This window comes from Octodon degus, unplaced genomic scaffold (genome assembly GCF_000260255.1).
Source record: "Octodon degus isolate 3935 unplaced genomic scaffold, OctDeg1.0 scaffold00033, whole genome shotgun sequence".
Taxonomy (NCBI): Eukaryota; Metazoa; Chordata; class Mammalia; order Rodentia; family Octodontidae; genus Octodon; species Octodon degus.
In genome coordinates, this window is record NW_004524609.1 from 7,550,736 (window position 1) to 7,576,223 (window position 25,488).

Genomic DNA, 25,488 nt, shown 5'->3' on the forward strand with positions numbered 1-25,488 from the left:
AGGATTTATCCTGAGATCCTGTACCTCAGATTGTAGAACCTCAAAGTCTCTTCTGAGACTCAAGGAAACCTCTTAGCCGGGAAGCTCTATAATGGAAAGAGCAAATTGTAGAACCCCACATATAGTGGCACAAGGTAAATAGTCCCACTCCAAAGTAGGTTAGGGGATAGAAAAGGATTGAACCGAAATAAGACTAAAGGCCAGCAGGGTAGATAGCAACTGCTGTAGCTTCATGTCCAGCAGCACGGGCACATGTGATGACTTGAATTCCAGAGCTGGGTGACCTGCATTGCCTCTCTCAGGGTGGCTCCATTCACAGCCTGTAGATTTCTTCAGCAGTCATTCCACACTCGTGGCATTTCCAAATACCTGGGATCTTTATGTACCTGTTATGGTTTGTGTCTAGTCCCCTTCCCCCAAAGCCTTATGTGGTCATAGGTGGGGCTTTCTGAGGTGTCTGAACCTACAGTGTGTGATGCTAGGATTAAGGGTGTGTGATTACGTGATTTCTAAATCAGTCTACTGATTAGTCTGGTACCGCCCCAATCCCGAAAGCCTAGATAAAGAATAACAGGGGCAGAAAGAAGCTGCCCAGGCCCCTTGCTTGCTTGCCTGCTTGCTTTTCTGGCTTCTGCCCACCATGAACTCTTTCTCCTCTGAGATGCTTGTCTACTGTGCCACCCTTCCTTGGAGCCAGCCAACTATGGACTGAAACATCTGCACACTGAGCCAAATAAGCCTGTCCTCCCTTAGCTTTAAGTGCTTGGTGTTTTCGTCTCAGCAACAGGAAGAATAGCTGTGACAGTACCCAGGACTTTATTACCACAGCTTCATGCACTGCCCTCTTCAGCTTCTTGCCTAACCTCCCAGTTCTTCCATTGAAATCTACACGGAAGCCCCCTAGAACTCTCAGTCTTTGTATTCTTCATGCCAGTAAGACTAGCATCTTGGGGTACTGGTGTTGGTCTACCTGTGTTGATTCGCCTGCTTCCTTAAGACTCAAGAATGCTGTGTTCAGTTTAGGTTCAGCATCTAGTTCTGATGTATGGAGACCTGGGTCAGGAGAAGGTGCCTGGTAATGACATAAATGATGCCAAAGCCTGCTGTCAGCAGGAGCAATAGAAGGCCTCCTTGGACCATGGTTACAGCTGTCCCTGAATGCCTTTGCTGAGCACAGTGCAGTGAACCCTGGGGAACCAGTTCCCTTGGAGGTCCTTTTTGGACAGGGGCCCCACAGACTTCCTTTCTCGGGTGAAAGTTGTGTACTTCTGCACCGCTGAGCTTGTGGGGAATTGCTCATATCTCAGATAGAATCAAGACACCTTCTTGTTCCTATGCAGAATGCTCCATTTCTTATTTACTTATTTTTTAAAGAGAGTACAAATTAGAATGAAAACAGAAAAAAATTACAAGTGATACAGGTTTTCACTTAACAAAGTAACATAAATTTCACCGTATTTGTTGTAATACATAGTGTTGTCTTCCAGCCAGTTATTCATATTACCAGATATATGCATGTAACATTGAAAGAAGAAAGAAAAAAAAAAGAAATGCATAAGAAATTAAGCAGAGAAAAGGTACAAACAATTTTAAAAAGGAGACAAAACAGATTAAAACATTAATTGCTTCTTTCCATAAACCAGCAGAAATGCAGCGCTTGATTTCTTTTTAATGGGGCTAATCTGTTCAGCAATCACCGACTTCACCTTTACATGTGGTTCTTTTTGGGTCAATATTTAAACTTTTCAAGTTTTCTATTCTGACCGTTGCCTGTAATTCTTACTACAAATCTGGCCAAAAGCAGACAGAAGTACCCATGCTGGGGCCTGAATGTTGGACTGTTTGGAAGTTTCACTGGACTTAACTTCCGGCTCCCACAGAATCTCAAGATATGGGCAAAATGAAGGCAACCCTTCTGCCGGAACGTAACGCAATGGCCTCTGGTCCACGTCCAATGGGAACGCCTCTCGAGCTGACCTTTGCGGTCTCTTTCCTGTCAGCATTCTGACTTCTGGGCTCTGAGCATAATCACCCATAAAGGTCAGTTCACCGCACTCTGACTGACACTTCTCTGGTCCCAATCTTCAAACTGTTCCATGCTCTTCCTGTAAGCTCTAAGTCCAAACCTTCCAAAGGCCTCTAAACTACATGGTCAGAGAAACCACAGAAAAGAGTCAGTGCTACGGGACCAACTTTCTGCGTTGGCCAGCTTTCTCATTGTTCAGACCCAGTGCCTAATGACTTTAAAGAAGAGACTGTTTTTTGGCTCATGGTTGCAGGATATGCAACCCATGAGCAGCTGGTGCCCATTTATGGTGGATAAATGCTTAGGGTGAGGTAGCTAGGAAGCAGAGAGTGAGAGCGGCACCAGAGAAGGGGGCCAGGGACCAGACGCAGTTCCCAAGGCTACTCTTCCATGATCCCTATCAGACATACCCAGAAGGTGTGTTATGGATCCCCTGGGTGTCTCCCAAGGCATTCTAGTTGACATAATCAAGCTCAACCATTATAACTTCCTGCTAGTTGACCACCCACCATGTACAGCAAATAGGCTCATGGCTGGAGATACAAAGTTTAGTGAAGCCCCTGAACTAGCGCAGCGATTGTCTACAAGGTAATTCTCAGACTTTTATGGGCAGATAGTCCGATGGAGATCCTGCCGAAAGGCACTTAGGACCCAAGGTTCGCGCGGGAAGTTCTGCATCTGGGTGATACTTCTAGGGCAGTGCTGGCATAGCAGGTTGTTACCATTGGGAGCTCTAAAAGCTTGGTCATCACTGTTCTAGGTGATGTGGATGTGGTGGCTTTGAGAATCACCAGTCTGTACCATCGTGTCTATGCTACAGCGGTCTAGAGGCACCGGGGTCTAGAACTTCCAGCGACAGATCTGTGGTTATCCCTAGACAAGGATCATTGCTGTGACCCCAGAACATGTTGGTAATTCAAATTCGTCTACTGAGATGCATCCTAGCAAACTGCTTTTACAAGTCCTTTGGATGATGTTCATACAGGTTAAAATTTGACAACTGCCTGTTCAATATGCCAAATACCATGTATGCTCATTTAAAATCAAAATTAATGAAAAGTAAATTGAAGGGCTGGCAAGATAGCTCAGTGGACCAAGCTCCTGCTTAGACAAGCTCTGGAAAAAATTGGATGATTATAGAAGGATTAAAAGGTTATTAAGTTAAAAATTATGTATATGTATTTACATGTCAATATGTCTATATGTTAAGTTAAAAACTGTATATCTATATGTCAATATATAGACATATCTGTAGATATTAATATATCTATGAATGTATAACAATAGCCTAGAATAAGAGTCAGAACCTTCTCTAATAAATTTATTCAGTAAAATATATATATATATATATAAAAAGACAAGCTCTGGGACTAGGGTTTGATTCCCAGCACTATGGGCTGTGCTGGCCCTGCCCTTGGGCGTGCTGAGCCTGTAATCCCAGTTCTGGGGAGTCTGAAAACAGGAGAATCACTATGAGTCCAAGCTGAGTAGTGAGACCCTGTACCAACTTTAAATAAATAAATAAATAAAAAGTAAATTGAAATTTTTACTCACACTAGCACCATCTCAAAGGTTAGGCCACATACGGCCAGTTGCTGCCATATTGGACGGTGCAAATACACTCTTCTTTGCTGCTTTGAATTTTGGAAAAATGAGTAGGTGACAGCTGGGGTTTTACAGGGAGGGGATTGTGGGCAGAGGCGGAGACACCAGGAAGTGGGATTGGGTCTCTGGAGCCACCCTGCTGTCTATGCCTCTGGAGGTTGTGACCAGGTAGAACAGAGCAGGATGGGGCCAGTGTGAAATTCCTTTAGGTGAGTCATTTTGGTCATAATTCTAAAGAAATGTGGACTCATGGAAGGAGTATAAGAGAGTGACTTTATTCAAATTTTAAAATTGAGGTGGAATTCACACTGCATACAATTAACCACTTTAAATTAAATCAGATAATCCAGGGATGTTTACCGCCATCACGGTGTTGTCAAAGTACCACCTCGGTTTCATTCCAAAACATTTTCATCACCCTTAAAAGTTCAGCGCTTGCTCTCCATTCCCCATCCCCCATGTATCACATTATTCAGTTTTAAAAGCTCCTCCTGCATCAGTGGCACTGAGAATAAATAGAGAGCATTAGACTCATTTCCACTGAGCCAGAAACTTGCAGTGAGAGAAGCTAGCCACAGACGTTTCCAGGAGTGTCCTCATGTTGAAAGCGAGCCAGGGTTGGAAGAAGCATCCACCATCTTTATTCCAGTCACCTTCCTGGTCAGATGCAGAAACTGAGGCCAAGGAAGGTGGCAGGTCTACTCCGGCCAGCCAGATGGAGGAGGCTGTGGCTGGCTCATTCTTCAGCCCGTGTGGCTGCTGTTACTCACACCTTTTCTTACCCGAAGGCCTGCTCCTCTGTCTGGAAAATCCTATCGTTCTTCTTTGAAACTCATGGTTGTCAAGGAAAATGTTGGTAGCCCCCGTGGGAGGCAGAATGGAAAGCTGGAAAGAGCTGAGGACTTCAGAGGCTGGGGCCGGGCTTGGATCTTGACTCCTTTCTTGGCGTGGGAAGCTGTTTCCTCTTCTGTCTTATGAGGTGGGGTGGGGGGGACCATCTCTTGGGCTGTGGGAAGAATAAAGGGGGATGTATCTGTCTTGTGCTTGGCCTCTGAGGTTGTTGGCCTTACCAACAACCATAAGACTCAGTTCCTTCCTCTCTAGGAGAAGCAAGCTGGCTATATCCCAGCAAGAGAAGAGAGGGCAGCAGGCAGGAAAGCACCCTAAAACAGGGGTTCCTGTCAAAGTACCAAGCAATTTATATAATCTGTGGCTAATGGGAGGGGCGTCTGAGCTGGTGTCTCAGGCGCTAGTTTCCGGTCATCTCTAGGTCACACTCTTTCCTGGGCAATGATTTCTGACTAACTTTGTATGGGGCACACAGCGTTTGCACTCAGGTAGAACTGGGGCTGGATACCACTCTTGTCTTTTCACCAGGGAGTCTGAAAATGAACTTTGCCTCGAAGGCAGTATCTACAGGGTGAGCGCTTCCTCTTCCTCATACTGCCGACCGCTTCCCGTCAGTGATGCCCCAGACCTCTCCCTCTCTGCCTGGAATGCTGGCTGCAGGGGCTCTGGGAAGCCAGGTGGAGCTCCTTGTGCAGCTGGGTGGGAGCGAGGCGCCATAGGTCAAGGGGCTGGGGTCTCTCTGGACCACCTGCTCCTCCTCACCCCAGCCAGTCTCAAGAGCAGATGAAAGGGAGAAGACAGTCAATGTTTTCGCAACAGAGTAGGACAAACAGTACTCGGAGCTTTGCTTCACTCTTCCTGAGCCCAGCCTGCTGTGTCAGGCCACGCGCTGTCCTCCCGTCCCTTTCCTTTCCTGGCCGAGCCACCCAGCTCAGCTGATCAGATGAGACAGCATCTGTGCGGGATGAGGTTGCTCCACTTGGCTGGGCTCCTGCTCTGTGGGGGTGGGATGAAGAGACCTGAAATGGGGGAAAAGGGGGCACTCTGGGCCGGGGACGCAAAGTGGAGCACCCCTTCCTTCTCCCTAAGAGAACAGGCTGGTGTTGAGCCCCCATCACCCCATGCTCCCCAGCAGGCTCAGGCGGTCAGGCCACCAGCCCCTGGCTGTCCTGCAGCACTCCGGACCTCTTTCCTACCTGGGACAGAGCCTACACCTTGTCCCTCCCCACCACCCCCAACTGACTGCTCTTCTGTCTGGAAAATCTTGTTTTATTTGAAGAGCAGAACTGTTCCTTCCTCCCCCTTGGTGATGAGGAAACATGCTGTTGAATTTGGCACTGCAGCTTCGGGGAGACCTTGGCTGTTTGTAATTTGATGCTATCAGGCGGTTACGTAACCTCTCTGCTGGGGCGCTGCACCCCAGGCCTTCCGTCCTGCTTGGGGTAGGGGGTAGGGCAGGGCGAGGTCAAGGATGCTGAAGGGGTGTGTGACAAGTCAGGGACAAGGGACTTTGCTCAGTGGCCTTGCTTGGGACAGGGCTTGTTGATGATGAGGACACAGCAGAAGTCAAAGTGTTTCTCTTTCTAGGCTTTGGCCACCAGGCGTGGTGAAATGTCCCCATCCACAAACTCAAGGCCACTTCAGACCAGCCACAGTCCTGGGTCTGAGCAGCAGCTCTGGTAACCTGTGTTTCGAGGAAACTAGTATGGCCCGGGCATCCTTGGCCAGGGCATGTGCTTATATTTAGAAAGGAAGTCTGCTTCTTTAGAGGGTTATAGGATGTATGCGCACCACTCGGAACAGAGCTCTGCAGGAGCTGCAGATTGAAATACCTTCACAGGACAGGCTGATCTCACAGGAAACACGTTCATGTTGTCATTTGTGGGGAGGATAAGGAATCCCACAAGCTGGAGAGAGGGTTCTGACTAATGAAGTTCAAATTTAGTTAAAAAGCAGCTGGGCACGCATGGTGCAATCCCAGCTCTTCGGGGGGGCTGAGGCAGGAGGATCACCAGATTGAGCCCAGCTAGACAACTTATTTATTTTGGGCCCTGTCTTAAAAATAAACAAACAAACAAATAAATACCCTGGGGGTGTAGCTCAGTGGTAGAGTAGTTGCCTACCACGTACAAGGAGCTAGATTCAACTTGCTGCACTGAAAAAAAAAATTAGCTAAAAAGAAAAATGCATATACCAAGCAGTTAGGGGGCTGCATGCAGTGTGCATGGCTGGGGTCCATGCTGTCTGCTACCTGTAGGTGATTTCTTCTGGAGGGGGTGTGGTTTGCCAGTGCTGCACATTATTCTGGTGGGCTCTGTGCTCTGAGCAAACTACCTGGCTCTGAAGTTTATATCTGCCATCTGGAAAAACTGTCTCCACAACCCTGTGAGCTAAGTGTGGTCTTTTACCCCCACCCCCCTTCCCGGCCCAGAGGATTGAGGCTGAGTAGGGTGACAAATTCTAGTGAAGAGCGGCACTGGCATTGGGACACAGGTCATCCTGGCTCCAAAGGTGTCCTCGCCTGACCCTGCTCCTCTTCTCCCACTCTGGGCCTCACAGCACTGGCATGAGAGGCACCTAGAATCAGCGTTCCCACCTGAGACTTACTAAGATTGATTTTCTAGAAATAGAACCCGGGAATCCACACCGTCAGGGAGGTCTCGCCTGGCGATTGGGAAGCGTGTCCGCCGCCTTTGTGACTCAGTCGGGTCAGGGCAGCCGGGGCCTTGTGGAGAAAGGCGTGGGCTGTGGCGAGTGTGGCTCCGATTGCCCTTGTCACGGCGCACCGCGGAGCCATTTCACTTCCGCAGCCAGGGAGGACCAAGGAAGCAGATTCATGAATCATGGCTCTGTTTATATTTTAGTTGCTGAGGCTAAATATTTATTGCTGTAAGTAAGAGATTCTGCTTTAATTAGAGTCATCACTAACCACAAGTACATTGAAATGCTCTCTCATGGCCCGGGCACAAGCCTTTCTCAACAGACAGTCGGATGCCACTAACACTTCTCATGAACTAGTGCTGGGGATCAAAGTAGTAAGGCTTGTCTAAACTAACAGGCAGTTTTCCCCTTTGGAAAATGCATTGAAGTTTCATTTGGGGACTTGTCCACTGTGCTTCTGTAACTTATTAAGCCGCTTTTATGACGCTGTGTCATAAAGGCAGAAAGGTGTTGGCGGTCTCAAGTGCTGATTCAAAAGCACAGAAGCTATATCTAGCTTCAAAGTGCGTTATGTGTTTGGTGGTCTTGCCCGAAGGGGTTGGCTCCGGATTAAATCAGTAGGAGAGCGCTACAAGGTGCTGGTGTCCCGGCTCCAGCCACGCCGGCTGAATCGCGATTTCTAGGAAAGGTATCTCGGAATGGGTATTTCTTGGAAAGCTCCCCCGGTGATTCTAAGGTACATTCAGGGTAACGGCTGCACTGGATGTTTAGTGAATGCCTTGGTGGTGTAGTCAGTCCTGGGTTCAAATCCCTGATTCACCGTTTACTACCTATGGGACCTTGAGAGAAACTACTTAGCTCTGGGCTTTGGCTTCCTCATCTGACAAACGGAGGCCATAGTGCCTGGTCAAAGTGCTATCATGTGGGTTCTGTGAAACACAGCAGGGAGACGCATTCAACTGGGAACTTGGTAGGAGGTCAGGTTGGTGACTGTTAATGGTTACTGTTATGGACTCAGAGCGCATGTCCGTGAGGAGGAGCAGGAAGAGTTCTGGGGGCCGGGGCAGCTAATCTGGACTTCCTCTCTTGCCGGTGCAGATAAACTGCAGTAAAACCCACTTGATACAAGCACACGAAGCAGATAATTCAGCCCCACACCCTGGGGATGGGCAGAGACCACGGATCAGAGGGTCTTTGTCCACCTCTAGCACTGTGCTTTGGGGCAGTACAGCGTACCTGTCAGGAGAAATAAATGTTTTTATATTGGCATGCCTGTGTCCCAGACTTTTAGGCTAAATTCCTTTGGAGTGCAGTGAGCCTGCAGTCCCTTTATGGCTGGAACAGGTAATGGTGCCCTTCTGTTAAAGCCAGCACCGGAGTGCAGCCGGTCAGCCATGATGTGCAGAGGGACACTGTCCCCTGTGAAGCACACTGGGGTAAACCCACCAACTTCCAACATTCTTTTGTTGTTGTTGCGGTACCAGGGATCGAACTTAGGACCTTGCACCTGCTAGGCAGGCACTTATGCCACTGAGCCATCTCCCTGGCCCCCAACATTCTTTTGAAAGAGGATAAACACAATGAAACATGCGCTCAGAAAATCAAAACAAGAAGGTCAGTCACCTATAAAAAGGCCACATGAAAGATCATGGAAAACAAGGGCAAAGCCTAGCAGTAAAAAACCAATTAGTAAATGTATTAACTGGGGGCCAGTTTACCCTTCCGGCAACATCTTGGCGGCAGAGAAGGAACCTTGGGTCCCGCTGCTGTGACGCAGCAGACCCTCGGCACCTGGCTGTGGTCAGAGCTGGTGGCTTGCTTCTCGGGGCCAAGAGCTTGGCTTTTCCTTAGCATCTGGCCTCAAAGGTTAAGCAGCCCCCTGTGAATGTGTACACCGCGGAGACGCGAACAAGCTTCACCTTGTCCTCCACCCAGGCCCCCGGAGTCCAGAAACCCCCCATGGGGCCAGGCTGACCCAAAGCACTCCAGCACAAGTGTGGTTCCTTTCTTCTTGGTATTTGTAGCATCAGCCATGTATGCCAAGGCTACGCAAAATGTATTTTATGCTTGCTGGGGTTTTGGATTCTCTGCTCCACAGGCGTGCGTACTTGGTGCAGACTACATGTTTCTGGGAGATGTAGTTATGGATGGGAAGGCTATATCTGGGAAATATGGGGCTGGATCAAAGAGCTTCCCACCAGCCTGCTTTCGCTTGGCTTCTCCAGCCCCACACCCTTAAACATAAACTGTCCATAGGACGGGGGAGTTGTTTTGTGTTTTGTTTCTGACTTCAATACTTGGGGGACTCCAAAGCTGGTTATGAGAAATCCCCAAGAATGCAGAGCATTTCCGGTGTGGCGTGCCGGGCCAGGGACATCAAAGGCTGCCCGAGCCGCAGTGTGAGGACAGAGCGCCGAAGCCTTCCCCTCCGTCCCTCTGCTTCCCCTCATGGTTGCTGTCATTCTTCACACGAGCCAAACATGGGGAAGTCATATGACCACAGTGTGTGTGAGCCACATACGGCGCTTTCCAAAAAGGCTTTTTACACACGAACTCTGTGGAATCCTTGGCCTCTGGCTCAACCGAGATGAGGGTGGGGTGTGTGTGGGAGTGGTGGGGACGGTCATGGTTAATTCAATGCAACATGCATTCAGGATGTTTCCATAAAACATGACCTCATCTCTTCCAGCCCGCTGGTTATCATTAGACTGGTGGTCATTTGTGACTTAGTGGTTATAAAAATAACCCCTCTACTTACTAATGTGGAAATTCATAGATCGCATATCGTTCATTCTCACCTCCCGCCGAGAGGCAAGAGGTTGGGCTATTCCTGACACTGTCTTTTCCGCTTCAGAACAACTCATCCGTTCAAGGAATAACAAAGCAAAAAGCAAAACAAAACTAAATAAAACAACAAAATCCATGCCAGGTCAGCTAGACATTGGGCAGCTTAAGCAGCCGGGGCGGTTTCTTCCCTTGTTTCTTCTCGAGCCGTTGTAGTTTCTCACCCTAGTCTCACTATTAGCGGTAGGAACACAACTCACTTACTCAACAAGAGTTGTCACACACCTACCACCACGTCTTGTGTGTACAAGACGGATGAGGCCCCATGGGGCAGAGACACAGCCAGGAAACAAGTCAGTACATCAACGTCATTGTCACTTGGGGGCACAATGGCATGTCAAGAATATATTGGAAGACCTTGGTTGGGGGCAAAGCTGATTACCAAAATACAGTCATATCTTTTGTTGTTTTGGTACCAGAAATCAAACTCAGGATCTCACACTGGCTGGGCAGGCACTGGGCCACTGAGCCATATCCTGGCTTATTGGAATCGTCAGAGAGGGACTGTTCCCCCAGGTAGTATCTCTTAGTGAAAAGAAGCCACAGACCATCGCTGTCCATTAACTACCTGCCTCTCTTCACAGGAGGGAGTCCCGCCAAGCAGACCACGTGGGAGGGAGGGCACCGGGTCCCAGCAGTGGCTTATTGGCCCGACCGAATCCCAGCCAATGTCACTAGCACTGCCTTGTTAAGGTAAGAGACTCTGATTTTTTGAGATGTGGAGCTTTAAAGACAGAATAGTGATGGACACTGGAATGGCCAGAAATCTCAGGAAGCCCGTTTGCCACCCACCTTGGCTGGGTCCTTCCAGAACTCTGACAGCTGAAAGTGGCAGCTTTGACTTACCCTTGGGCAGTGCCATGTGTTCATTAGCCAAGGTGCAGTGTGACCCAGCCATCTTCTGGGGATCCTACTTCATCCTTGGAGCCTAGCTCTGCTGCCAAAGAGCAGCGGGGAAGACAGTGGCTTTAATCTGGGCCGAGCTGACCATGGAGGACTAAAGCATTGCCACCTTCATTGTCCACCTTTAGGCATAGAGTTGGGTTCCTAGGTGCGCTCTGAGGAGCTGGCACGTCACTGGCGGTCAGATGGCCCCATCAGGGAATACCTGATTGCCCTGGAGAGGAAAAAGAGTGAAGTGATCCCAGTGAGCCCCTACTTAAAGAATCAGCCCTCAGATTAGAACATTCTTCCTGCCCCATAATCCACCATCGATGAACAAGGGAGGCTGCCGGTGCTTCCTTTCTCGGAAGGAGCCCTGCAAGCAACCTCACCGTCATGTTAAGGCCAGTCTCTTGGCACAGAACTGGGCTGTGGTATGTCGGTGTGACAGGGCCAGGCAGCTATGGCACTGTGACTTTCAGAAGGGCGCTTCCTCCCTGTGGTACTGCCCAGCGAGGGGGACCCTCCGTAGAAGCCAGTGCTTGCTTGTGGGACCAGAGGTATGGCCTTGGTGCCAGCCAATTTCCTAGTCCTCAGTTTCTTTCCCATGAGCCCAGTGGACTTCGGTGTGGAGAAGACAGCTGAGTAGAAGAAAGCAGCGTCCTTGGTATCATCCAGCACCCAGACACTGCTGGTATCTCCCAACCCAACGGAGAGGATGGGGAGAGCCTTGAGCCCAGGGAAAGGAAAGGGTGAACAGCATTGAGTAGCAGGTGGCTAGGCATCATCCAGCAGCCTGGGGTGGGGGGCCCTCAGGAACTCCAGGTGCTATCAGGAGGGGGCGGCCTGCTCTCAGCAGCTGTAGCAGGTGTGACAACATCAGCACGGCCTGGAATCTCTGATGTCAGGCGGGCTGGGATGAAAGCCAGACAGGCTGCGTTTCACAGGACGGATTTGGGTGTAGCCAGAGTGGTTACTGAGAGGGGCCAAGTGCGTACGGGCTGCACACACACCAGAAGTCGCTTTTCATTGGACAGCAGCATGAGCACCTGCAGGCAGTCTGCACGGCATAACTGTATCATATTGGTTGTCACCGAGGGCTTTGCGAGGTGGTAACTGACTAAGGGGACAGTCTGGTGACCACAGGAAGTGAGTTCCTAGTGCATGGTAGCATTTGCTGGAGGGGTCCTGGAATGTTACGGGGACACAGCCCAGGTGCTGTCAGCCATCCTGGACTCACGTGGTAGCCCAGGCTGGTCTTGAACTCTCAGTGATCCTCCTGCCTCAGCCTCCTGAGTGCTGGGGTTACAGGTGTGCACCACTACGCCCAGCCGTTGGCCGTAAATTAGTTCTGCCTGGACCCAGACCCCCCTGCCTCGATGTCACCCTTCTGTAATTTCTCCGTGGGAATCTGTGTACAGCAAGTTTGAGTTGAGCTTCAGGACATCCTGAGCAGGGCTCTATGTGACCCTTTCCCTTTCCTCTGACTGCCTCTGGCCAGCTCCGGGGAATGGGGTTTGACCCATATTCGAGGAACTGGCTGTTCTCCACCCCCCAGGTGCTTATCACCTGTTCTGGTGCTTTATTCCTTAGAGGGAAAAAACCTTCCAGGCCCAAGAGAATGCCCTTACCGCTGAGGATTGAGGCCAGAGTCCTGTAAGTCTGTGTTCCAGGGAGGTTTAGGGATGACTGTGGAAAAGTAAAAGGGTGTGCTGTGAGCATCCACACAAATGCAGCCACTGTTATCTTTCAGCAACAAACAACGTTAATATTTGAGCATGTGCCTCGTGACGCACTAAGATTACAGGTGCGCATGCTGCTGCCCAGTGAAAGGCGACCTCTGGTGTGTGCGTCCCCAAAGCCCGAGGAAACATTTCCAGAACAGGGAAAATCCACGATGCAACAAACGTGTATCGTGCGTCCAGCTACACATCAAGCCCTGCCCTAGGCGGTGGGGAGGCCGAAATGATCATGTCCCACAGGAAAGCTGCGGTTTAGGAACAAAGTGACATTCAAGAGGGCCCGGGTTGGGCACAGGTGGAAAGCGGTTGATGGCATTTTGGACTGGGTCATTTGTCACTGTGGGGACAATCGTCCTAGCACTGCAGGATGATCCATGGCATGCCTGGCCTCTTCTCCCTTACCGGTTGTGACAACCAGAATGTGGCCAGGCAGGGCCAGGTATCTCATAGAAGGACAAACCACCCACAGTGACACACACAAGCAGGTGAGAGGTGTCCATGCCGGCAGACACCCTCCCTATTCAGAAGAAGGGCCAATCTCCTAGACAATGGGGCCAAGCGTGCAGTGACTGGAATGGAATCAAGGACTTTAAACAATGTCCAGTACAAAAACAGCTCAAGCTGCTGATTAGCTAGGAGGGCAGATAAACCCGGGGTCTCCCAGTGCTGTCTTAAGATACCAGAAAGACAGCCACTTAGGCAGGAAGGGGACTCGGATGGTTCTTTCCTGTCCCAGAGCAGGCGCTCTAAGGAGAACACATTTGCGCCAGCGTCCAGTGGCTCAGATGTCACTGGCCACAGTTCTGTCCCTTTGGGCTTTCCCTCACCTGGAATCTCAGCTGCCCTCTATAAGGGACATGTGCGGCTTGCTATGGGACATCTGGGACCCCTGGCTTCTAAGAGGGACCAAAGGATGGGGAGGAAGTGCATGTGGGTATGGATGCAGATTAGCCCCTTGAGTCCCTGCAGATCAGCTGTGACCAAGAAGGGTGTGGCCCTCCTGGTGTTTCTCAGAGGTAATGACACAGGGTGGCGAGGTACTACGGCTATCATGCTGAAGAGAGCTGCTCCTCTGTGCTAGGGACAGTTCCTGTTTCTCCAGCGAAGGAAGCTCCTCTTCCGCTCCCTCACCCTGGAGAAAGACAGATCAAGAGACACCCCCGCCCCCGTCCTAGTCCAGGCCCCTCCCAATTCATATTTTCTGACCTCGGGTTGGATCCCTGATTTGTAGGACACCCTCCCTCTCCGGCCACTCCCCGCTGTACCTCAGGAACCCCCGCGGCTCACCTCAGTTCTCATCCATCTGTCCCTGGAGTCTAGGGCTGAACCTCTGAGCCCCGCCCCAGCAGGCATCACTCGAGGCCCCAGAGGCAGAGGCCTCCTGCATCCCCTTCACCACTGTGCAGCCCCAGGTTCCTTGGCTGCTCCTCAGATAGGAGTGCACATATGGATGCGTTGGAGTGACCCTCTGCCCAAATGAAGGATAAATTAGAGTCGTCTGTAGAAGAACAGACACACTCGAGACAATAACATGAAGCAGAATAAAGCAGACAACAGTTACGCACGGGTTCTCTTACGTGGGAAATGCAAAGCATAAATAAAGAGCAAAGTGAGAGAGAATCGCAAACGGGGTAGATCTTTTGCAGATGGGAAGAGGCCCAAGAGATGGAAGAGGGAAGGGGGCGGAAGGAGGAGAAGCAAATGTACCAGCTCCTCATGACGAGCGGAATCATAACAGGCTGCAAACTTGTAGCGCGGCGGTATTCTTAAAAATTTTATGAAAGAACACAGATAAGCCAGGCCCAGGGGTGTGTGCCTGTAAACTCAGTTTCTCAGGAGGCTGAGGCAGGAGGGTCGCCTGACAGCAGAAGTTTGAGGCCTGTCTGGGTGACATAGTAATACCACATCAAAGGTGTGTGTGTCCTCCCAAGGTGCACGCTTCCTAAGAACAACCTGCAGGGCCTAGGCCAACCGAAGCTGTAGGAAAGGAAAGGAAAATGACATCAGGGGGAAGTGGAACTTGTGGAGATGTCCCCTGCCTGCTCGCTGCGAGGGTCACCTTACACACAGTGGTCAGAGCCATGGCAGCCCTCTCCTCTCACCACCAGAGCTCCACAGAAGTGGGATTTCCCCTTATCAGAGCTTGAGCCACATCCCTGTGGCCTTGGGAGACACGGGTCCAGGGCCCGGGAAACTCGCGGACCCAAGTGGTCTCTAATGCACTCTGCAATTTCAAGGGAAACTATGGAACTTTCGGGTGGAATAGCTTCATATATTTATGTATTCATATTGATGTCAATGCTGTTATAAAATATGATTTCTAACTTTTTTTAATAGACGAAGAACCCATAAAACAAATATTCCCGGGTCTCATGAAAATCAAAGTGTTACTTTGCTCAAGGCCAAGGAGAGAGGGCTGCGCAGCGACAGTGGTGTGGCAAGTGCTAGGCCTGTGCCCGGCCCTGCGTTCCATCCCTGTGTGCAGAAACAGCAGCAGAAAAGCCAAATTCAGAAATGAACAGCTTGAAAGTACAGTTTTGGGTTTGGTTGCTTTGTGTACTCTCTTTCTTCAAGGTTTTAGAGACTCTCTGAACTAATTTCATAGGTAGAAATCGAGGTTTGAACGAGCGCGAGTGTCTTTGGGAGGCTTTGTAGGGTGGATGTGCCGTACAGGCAGGCTGGGCCCAAGCCCAGGGTGGCATGGGAAGCCCCCATCTCCTGCGGGGTGGGCCTCAGGGGCTTGGCCTCTCTCCTTCCTTGAGGAAAGATGTTTGGATGGCGTAGAACTGGGGCGCCTGGAACAGCGTGAGTCACTAGACCTGCTGAAGTCTCTCTTCCAGGCCAGACGTTTTCTCTGTGCTCCAAATGGACTCGGTACCTCTGAGGCTTCCGCCAGACTCGGAGACACTAGAATCCTGCACTATATAATTTAGGATGCTAGACCTCATGATAGAGGGGAAAAAATTAGATGGAAAAAGGCGGGGTACAATGCACTCCCAAATGTACTGCAGTTTCTGTTTTTCTTGCTTATTGACTTGACTCACCAGTGAGGGCAATTTATTTAAGACGGAAAAAGCAAGCACACAATCCAGTCTAAAATCTAACTCGATCCTGTTTTCCTTGTTGGCTGAATTGACCCATTGCTGATGTCGATTTCTCTTAGGGCAGTTTAAAGAAAACTAGAACAAACAATCCCAAACCATCTCAGGACTTTCAGACTGCACTGAGGTCTTCTTTGGTTCCCAGTCTGGGCAGGAACCTTGGACTCCAGACAGGTTTCTGGGCTGTCCTGTCCTCCAGGAGTGCTGACTCAGCACGCCCCAACTGGGTCTCAGCTGCCAGCTCCCAGGGTACGAAATCACGAGAGATAAGCGACCAGCTCTGTGGACTGCGGAAGTTGTGGGCAAAAGGGGACGCTGAGTATTACTGTCAACAGAGATGATGCCTGCTGGTGCAGGCAGTGCCTGGAAGGGAGGCGGGGTGGGCTGTTTGGAGGAGAAGCCCCCTGCAGGGCAGGTCTGTGTGCAGCGCCCCCGTGAGGGCAGGGAACCCCTCCTCAGACTCTTGTCTGGCAGCTGAATTAGGAATACTACAGGCAGTCAGACAGGGCCAGGCCCTCAAGCATGGAAGACAAGATACCTTGCAACTGTGAGGGAGACAAATGCTCCCTCTGTGGGCTAAAGCTAAAGACCAAAGATCAAACAAAGGCTCACCCCCTAAAGATAAGCATCCGGGATTGAGGAGGTCAGGAAGAGTCACTAATCCAGCTGCTACTGGCTACTGGATGACTTGCTTCCCCATTTGGTCCTGGATTTAATCAATCTTACCCGAGCAATGGTGCTTGTAACCTTATTGGTTGACCATAGTTTTGTCCCACCTCATGCCCACCTACCTAAGTGAGTTGCCATTTCCTCCACCATAGACCTGCATGGTCTTAATCTATAAAAATATGTAAAGAGACAGCTTCCTGGGCAACCTGGTTGGGTCCCCCTTCTCACCTTCTCTTGGACAGAAGCTTTCTTTCCCTCAATAAATATACTCTGCTCTTAACCTCCGTTTGTTTCTAAAATTCATTCTTCAGTTTTAGAGAACACAAACTTGTCCCAGGTACCTATCAGGTTGGGAGTTTCATTCTCCTATATCAAGGCCTCAGTGTGGGGAGGTCGGGACGGTGACCCTTGAGTCCTGCCTGTGCTTGGGCCTAGACTCCGGAACACCAGAGTGTCTGTCTTGGGGAAGCCTAACCTGAGAAGACTCCGTGCTGGCCCTGCCCCAGGCTACAGTAGGTCCCATCATGCTCAGAGGACGCGGACCGCGGCTAAGCAGAGCCGCTGAATGGGTAGCCACTGTGTTCTGGCTGAAGAGGCTTTTTTTGTTTGTTTATTTGTTTTTCCCCTGACATGAGCCCTGCAGGCCCGAGAGACAGGCCCTGTGCAATGGTGAAAGTTGTACCATGTGACTTTTTGAAAGATCCCGTTATCAAAACTCACCAATGGCGCCTTGGGGGGCTGGGCTATTTCTGTGATGTACTCTCTTATATTTCTAGATGTTCTTTTTTTTTTTTTTTTTTAAACCATAAACATTCACTGTTTTGTAATTGGCAAAAAGAATTACAATTCCAGGGGTGGAGTATTTCCCATGTCATGGCTAAAATTTTATGTATGACTAAGTATTTATGGGACAGAGAGCTGGGCAATGAGAATGAAGTGGTTGTTCTCCTGCAGCTACCTGTCACACCCGGTTTAAGCAAGTGGCTTAAGCAGTGACAAGTAGAGCTCCTGAGCACTTAGATAGGCTCACGTCACTGTGTACCCTTCGTGCGTGTCTTACCCACATAACTACTCTGTGAGGTGGGCACTGTTACTAAAATGTCCATTTGATGGAGTAGAAAACAGAGGTATGGAGCAGTCAGATAGGTGGCAGAACTGGGATTTGACCCAGGTAACACGGGGTGGCACAGCCTGGAGATGAACTGGGCAGCGGGCTCCCTCTCACAGCAGGAATGGAGGTGGGACCCAAGGGACAGCCAGGCGGACAATGAGTGTCACCTTAGGTGCTTGTCCACATTTGCCTTGGGCTACTGCGGATGGGTTCTGACTGTCGCAGGGCCAGGGAGGGGGTGGCAGAGCTGGGGCCAACTGTGTCTGTTCTTTTGTCAGTGTGCTGGATGTCTTCCCCACCGTCGTGGCCTTGGCTGGAGCCAGCCTGCCCCAAGCTCGGCACTTTGATGGGCTCGACGTCTCCAGCGTGCTCTTGGGCAAGTCGCAGAAGGGACACAGGGTAAGTGGTGGCAGCCCGTGTCTGCATCCAGGCTCTGCCCAGGGCTGGACAGGGACAGCTCATCCAGCGCCTGGCTGCCTCTGTGCAGATGTAACCACCACTGCCCTATCTCAGAGTGCTGCTTCAAACCCCATGTGAGAAACCCCGGGGGGATTTCTGCAGTGAATCTCTCGTGCCCCTGCCACTTGATCAGTCCAGTTAGTCCAGCTTTCTGTCCCTCCATCATTTGGCCCAGGGTAAGTGTATGTGGTTGCTTGTGTTCTGTAATCCACAACCTTCTTTCCTGGCGTGTGTTCAGTTTTTCTGACACAGCACAGCACGATTCTTTTGGTGGATGTGATATCTGATCAGCGTCTGTGATTTGTTTACAATGAGGCCCCCCAAGTTTCCAGAGGGCTGGGCCAGCCCTTGGGTTCCCCCAAGCACCTGGTCAGTGCACACATTCAGTGCATGCAGTACGGAAGAACAGAGGAAGGAACAGATGGACGGCCGGACACATGCAAGCCTTCCAGGACGGCAGAGCCCCGTGGTTCTCTTGCTCCCACGATCCTGGGAGGGGCCCTGTACCCCTTCTGCAGCCTGTTCCTGACCAAGGGCCTTGGCGATGGCCTTGGGCTTCTGTTTCCCAGCGTCAGCTCTCGTGAGCGTCCCCCTCTTCCGTGTGCTCGGAAGCGCTCTGTAGCAACAGTGGCCAGGAAATGCTGGTCCCACTGGCCTTTCCCTCTCATTTCCAAAGGAAGAGGAAGTGGGAGGACAGAAGGGGGCCCAAGAGCCCGGAGCCCCTGCATAAGATTCCCAGTTGGGGACCCAGTTTCAAAGGGTCTATTTCTGTCTTCGAGGCACAGGTGGAAGTGAGTCAGAGGGACTCAAGTTCACCTGGGCTGGTGACTGTTCACATTGCCCCACCCCCACCCCAACAGCATACAGGGCCCTCCGGCATCTGTGGCCGTTAATAGGGTCTTGGGGGTTGTCAGAGTAGGCCCCCAAAGGCCTTCTGAAGGGGCCTCACCCTTCCCCGGAGCACCTGCCTTTGCAGAGTCGCAGACCCCTCCAGGATCCTGGCCCGTCTGAACCCAGCAGCGCAGGAAGATGGTTTCCGCCTTCAGCCTGGAAGTCTGCAGTGCGTGACCCTGAGGGGTTATCCAAGACGTCAGTGGGAAGGTGCTCTTGAGTGTTTATTGCCATGGCTGCTAATAGAAAAATCGGGGTCGCCAGGAAGTGCTTCAAGGACTGTGGTCTCCTTGACGTGGGACGATGGGCCTGTGGACGCCAGCTCCTCCGCGCTCGTTTCCGTTCCCGGGTGGGGGTGGGGGGCGCTGGCACCCGTCCTCCAATCGCATCCCGGCTCCTGCCAGGCAGCTCGGCCCAGGAACTGGGCGGGAGCAGTCGATGCAAGTGTGATCCTGGGGATGACAACGTGTGGAGGCACAGCTGCCGTGAGGACTGAGTTTGCTGCCCAGCCACGCCCTATGGCCCAGAAAGAAATCAACAGCTTGCCGCCTGCAGGAAGCTGCTGATGGTATCTTCCAGGCTAAAGGCCCACAGCCCGCACCTGTGCACCACGCCTGCCTCGCCGAGTGCCAGATTCAGCTGGGGTTGGTGAAGGCCCTGAGATGACACACTTTGGAGCTGGAGGCCAGCATGGGCTAGTCCAGTTCTGCTAGTCCAGACCTGGGATTTGGCCAAAGAGGGCCAGTCTACTGAAGTGAACTAACAGGATTAAAGAGATTAAATTGTCTTGCACTTGGAATAGCCTTTGAGGGGAGGTGGCAGGTAAGATGAGAATAGATATATATCTCCATGTTTGTGCTCATACCATGCATGTATGTAATACATATATGTATTTCCTAGTAAACACACTTTGTATTCACCTACTGATACGTCCTGAGCTTATACATTATCCAGTATTGGGTTGGTTTAGAAAACAAATCTGTATCAATTCTGGTTTACTAGAAGAACAGATATAACCCAAGATGTACAAATGTACAAGAAATTACAAGACTGGCTTACGATGGCCAGCCACAGAGTCAGATGAGGAAGCGCGCAGAGGGCGTCTGCGCACTGGAGACTAAAGGATTCAGTCCAAGGTCTGCAGCTCTCCGCAGAGTTCCGTGCAAGTCCGTATCAGGAGGATGATAGGTCTGCGATGGAAGGCTGAGGAGGCTATACCGGAAGGCTGAAGGATCGGAGGAGGAAGCCAAAGAGTCTCGCTAGAAGACATCCAAGCTGAAGGCCAAGACCGGAGCTCCTCTGAAGAAGTGGAATGCTCCAACATCCCTCACTTCCTTTTTATATCCTCTAATTGATGAGCCACTGTAGGGCGGCTCCTCTACACCCCAGGGTGTGGCGTTGGGATGGCGTTGCTGGGCCGATAGAGTTAAGCTTCTAACTTCTCAAGTTGATGCAGCTGATCCACCGTGATACACCAGTTTCTAGAAGCTCAAAGTACCCCCTAGCTGATCAGCCGCACACACTCCACCCGCAGCTGTTTCTCTGCGCTTAGTTTCTTTTCCATATTACAAAGCAAGTACCCGAGGATCGAAGAGATGAGCAGCCTCAGCTGCTTGCTTGGGCCCTGTGAGGTGGGCAGTGGCTGCCAGTTTTCACACCCACGACCCCACGGCACGTGTGTGTGATGCCCAGGACCCCAGCAGCCGCCACCTGCTGACAGCAGCAGAGATGAACTCTATCCATTCAGCTTCTCCTGACTTGACGATGTGGCTGCCAGGCAATACACAGGGCTTTCACACTGCGCTACAACCCCAGGTTTTTTTTTTTTTTGTTTTTTTTTTTTGAGACAATCTTGGTAAGTTTTCCAGGCTGGACTTGAATTTCCAAACCGCCTGCCCCAGCATCGCAGAGTGCTTGGCTTACAGGCACATAGGTGCCCCGCTCCAATCCTGTGTCTAGGCAGTGGGGCCACTACAAAGAGAGCGCGCAGAGCTTGTGGGGATGTACAGCCCAAAATCAAATGTGCCCCTTGGTGCTCTTTGAGTCCCTGTTGGACATTACAGTTGCTAATGTCACCTGTGATTAGGCTCTGTCCATCTTGATCTGGTTTGAAAATCAGCAATGACGAGAAATTTTCCCCAGTGGCTGAACCTAGCCAGCCCAGCCCTCAGGGAGGCTGCATCAGAGGCAGGCGCGTCACCTCCCCGGAGACCATACACTAAGGAGACAGCTGTGGTTAGGCTGCGACACCCATTGCTTCTCTTAGGGAGGCCCCTAGTGGTGAGGGACATCATCTGGTGTGGCCTCTGCAGCCTGGTCCCTTTTGGAGGCTGTGAGCTATGGGCACCTGCCTGGTGGGGGGACAGGCCTACTTGTGGGGATGCTGTCTGGGCTTGGCCTCCAAGATCTAGGGATAAGCTTATGCTTAGGGGGGAAAAAGCAAAGCCCAAGGCATGCAGTGAGTGTGCTGAGTCCCAGGCTTGAGGAGGATTGCTTGAGGTGTGGCCCATGCCTGTATTTCCAGAATTCTGCAAAGCTGAGACAATCAGATCCCAAATTCAAGCCCAGCCGAGGCAATTTAGCACCTTAGTTAGACCTTGTCTCAAAATAGGAAGTAAACATAGGACTGGGGATACAGCTCAGCACACAGGTCCTGGGTTCCATCCCGGCACCACGAAACAAACAAACAAACAAACATATGCAAAACAAACCAACTGGTCAAGAAGGCAAGCGAGGGGGCACCCGCATGCAGGAGAGAGAGTCCTCTTAGAGATTCAGACGAAGCATCTGGAGAGGAAGAGGCTCCGGCTGAGATTCATGGTGAACGTGCCAGCTTTCTTCCTACGTTCTTGTAAACAAGAGAGCCGCAGCCAGGCTGCTCAAGGAGAAGTATGCTTATACGTGTTTCCACGGCCATGCGTGAGAGCGAGCCTGCGCAGTTGTGCTTCCTGTCGGGTTTTGGAAATTGCATCGGGTGGGCTATGCAGCCTGGTCTCACGGAGCTGCTGTCACTGGGTCGCAGCTGTTGCCCTCAGTTTGAAAGGCCAGCCTGGACTCCCACCTTCTGGAGGTCTGGGTGCACGCTAGGTCCAAGGACACTAGGTAGCCCCAGCGGCCGCCTTGGTGCACTACAAAGACTCAGAGTGGTTTCCTGCGGTGAGAGAGGCTTGGCTTTGCATGGGTGGAAGAAGGGAGGTTTCAGTGAGAGCTTCCCTTCCTGTTTGAAGAAGCCTGCTGTCGTCATGCAAGGCTTGACACCACAGAGCCCCAGAATAGCAGGTGCGGGGGAGCCCTGCCCGGGGCATCACCCTCTCGGGGCTGTGCAACTTGGGGGCAGCTGTTTTCTGCTCCAACAGATGTTTCTCATTTTTTTTTTTTCAAGCCTTATGGAAACTCTGAATCACACAGTGTCTTCCGAGCGATATATACGGTCATGATTCATCCCAGGGCAGTCTCACGGGTCCGGCCCAGCCCTGCCAGCGTCCTGGAGACGCTGACCTGTTATTTCGTACCAGACTGTTTTCCCAGGAACCCTGAATTAGAAGTTCCCGTGCTTTAGGGACATTCCTTCACCTGTGCCTGGGCGAGGAAAGCGTGCTTCAGTTCAAGCACAGTAGCGCTGAGTGGGAGGAGCTGGTTGAGAAGTTAGGTTGTGGGTGGGCGGGCAGCCTAGCGGCTGGACACTTGCTGAGAATGTGTGAGACCCTCAGTTCAGTCCCCAGCATTGAAGATGAAAAACGACACGTCTAGAGGCCAGGTGTGCTCAGGGCAGCAGAAACGAGAAGATTTTCTCATATGATATTTGCTCAAGGGAGATTAGGAAAGCTGACTAGAGGCTGAAAGAGGCTGGGCTGCCTTTCTTTCTTTCTTTCTTTCTTTCTTTCTTTCTTTCTTTCTTTCTTTCTTTTCTACTGCCTCCCTCCCTTCTTTTCTTCCACCCACTGCCTCTTTTCTTTGAGGTACAGCAGATTGAACCCAGGGTCTTTGCACTGAGCTAACCTGTGAACCCTTTTTAAGATTTTCTTATTTTGAGGCAGGACCTTCACAGGTCACTGTTAGCATACAGTCCTGCCTCAGCCTCCTAAAGGAGCCATTTTCCAAAGAGATCTGAGGACAGGCTGCATCAGAATCCCTGAGGATGCTTTTGTTAAGCCCCTTCCACCTCAGGCACGGGACTCAGAGACACATCCTGAATGTGAGAATTAAGCAGCCACATGGCCTGACCCTTAAAAGACCCTGAGCTTGCTTTGTAAAGCTCTGTCTGTTTTGAAATTTAGAATTTGTGAACAAGGTATCCCGGATGTTTTCTGAGACAAGACTTCACTATAGAGTTCAGGCTGGCCTTGAACTCACTGTGTAGCCTCGAACTCAGGACAGTGCTCCTGCCTCAGCCTCCCAAATGCTGGGGATCACAGGTATGCACCGCCAGGCCCTGCTCCTGACTTTCAGTTTGCACTGGACCCTGCCAGCCCCAGGGCAGGTCTTGTGATAGCTAGCTGACCAGCTCAGCCGCTGTTCCATGCCCTGATCGAGAGCTGTCAGGGCTCCTCCTGAGCGGCTCGGGCAGTGACAATTCCCGAGGTTTCCCAGGGTTGGCCAGGGTGAACTTCAGGTGGGATGGGTACAGGAAGAACTGAGGGGTGTGGCCAGCACGGGTGCTTTCGGGGGATGTTTAGCGAGGTGTCTGATGCCAGGCCCTGCCTTCCCAGGTGCTGTTCCACCCCAACAGCGGGGCGGCTGGGGAGATGGGAGCCCTGCAGGCCCTCCGCCTGGAGCAGTACAAGGCCTTCTTCGTCACCGGTGAGTGGAGCCTTGGGGCGCTCTCCCAGGGCCTCCCCCAGGGCTTGTGGGCTGCCCCTTCTGACAGTGCTACCCAGCCGAAGCAGTTCTCCCAACTGAATTTCTAGCAAGCTGGAAGCTCTTGTGGTCAGCTCCGCCCCTCTCACCCCGTGCCCGCGCTTGACTGGGAAATGCAAGCCTTGCCACACTTTAAAAAAAAAAGTGTAATTTGCTGGACAATAAGCTGTTTCAGAAAATAGACGTCAGAAGTCTACTCAGTAAGCAGCAGTCTCTCTGCCTCTCGCTCCACCGTGATTGCCTTAAATGTATATTTAAAAATGTCACACTGCATCAGGGTGGTTCTTACTCTCCCAGTGGCAGCTTGCGTTGAATACTTCCCAGATTCTCTTAAAGAGCTGAACTCAATACTTTCTTGTTTATAAACTCCCTCTGACCTTCTGAGCTGGGCAGGATTTAGAGAATTCTGATAGCTTTCTTATTCTGTTTCTTTTTTTTTTTTTTTAATTTGTGTGTGTGTGTGTGTGTGTGTGTGTGGCCTGCTCAGCCCACCAGGGGGCGGGGCTGGCTGGCATGTGGTGCTGGGGGATTGAACCGCAGTCCCTGTGCTTTGCTAAGCTTGTTCTAAGTAGGTGCTTTAGACCACTGAGCCATCTCACCAGCCCTTACTCTGTTTCAATAGCAGTCATTCCATTCCATAGGCCTCCTACTTCCGCCACTAGTCCTAAACTCTTTATCTTGGACTAGTGATCCCCGTTTTCAGCCTCCCCAGGGTTGGGATTACAGGTGTGTGCCACCACGCCCGTACTCCATTGCTGGCTCAGCATTCTCCTGGGGGCAGGGCCAGCATGGCATGTGGTGCTGGGGAATCAAACCCTGGTCCCTGCGCTTGCCTAAGCAGGCACTTAGTCTGCTGAGCTATTTCACTCGCTCTTTCTTCTAAGCTCTTTCAATTTACAACACTCCAGTTGTTTTTTTGCTTTAGGGGAGGGTCAGAAGGTCTACAGGGTGTTCAGGGTCTCACTACTAGATCAGACTCGGAGTGATTCACCTGTTTACAGCCTCCCAAGTGCTGGGATTACAGGCCTGCTGGGATTACAGGCCTGCGCCACCATGCCCAGTCTCAATCACCATCTCTGTGTGCCCTGGGGGCGGGGCTGGCATGGCAGGCCGGGGATTGAACCCCCAGCCCCTGCACCTGCTTGCAGGTGCTTTAATCCGCTGAGCTATTTGGCCAGCCCTAACACTCCAGTTCTTTAACGTTGTTGTTTCTAGGTGCTTAACTAATTTCCACTTAGTAGGAACTCTCACACTTTCTCAATGAATGAATGGGGGAAAATGCAAAATCTAGGCCCTGATACAGATCCTAATGTGATTTAGTTATTTAATGTTGAAGATTTCCAAAGAGTTACATAATAAAAAACAAGAATTATTTTCTCTGAGTGTAAATCAATGATCCTGAGGAAAATGTGGCATCAAAAAACAAATTCTCTGAATTTATAACTCAAGGGATATTAACAATGTCACAAGAATCTTTGTTGCTGTAAACCCTAAAACAAAACAGTTTGATATTTGCTATGGTTGCAGATGAACAGTTCTGAGATTAGAGTCCTTACATTACATTATCTAAGAGGTATGGGACCTCCAGGCTGAGTTAGTTTCACAAGTAAGAACGCTGCCAGAAAGCCGTTGGCATCACAGTTGGAACCATAAATGTCACTATGAAGTCATAGGGCTGTTTAAAGCTCTCACAATCAGACAGAAATTACAATACCCAGTGGAGGCCTGCTCTTCAGAGCACCCCCAGAACCCCAGGAAAGGAGGGGTGAGAGCGAGCACAGAGCTCCCAGC

The 25,488-nt window shown here is 50.9% G+C and overlaps 1 protein-coding gene across 7 annotated transcripts in view; it reads left to right on the forward strand.

Moving 5' to 3' along the window:
* Arsg (arylsulfatase G) overlaps positions 1 to 25,488 on the forward strand; it is a 150,671-nt gene that overhangs the window by 115,547 nt on the left and 9,636 nt on the right. For all 7 annotated transcript variants that reach the window (XM_023714142.1, XM_023714146.1, XM_023714143.1 and 4 more), the window contains 3 exons: positions 10,570 to 10,678; positions 17,769 to 17,889; positions 23,550 to 23,640. In XM_023714142.1, the coding sequence (XP_023569910.1) occupies positions 10,570 to 10,678; positions 17,769 to 17,889; positions 23,550 to 23,640 (321 nt within the window). The remainder of the gene's footprint in view (positions 1 to 10,569; positions 10,679 to 17,768; positions 17,890 to 23,549; positions 23,641 to 25,488) is intronic.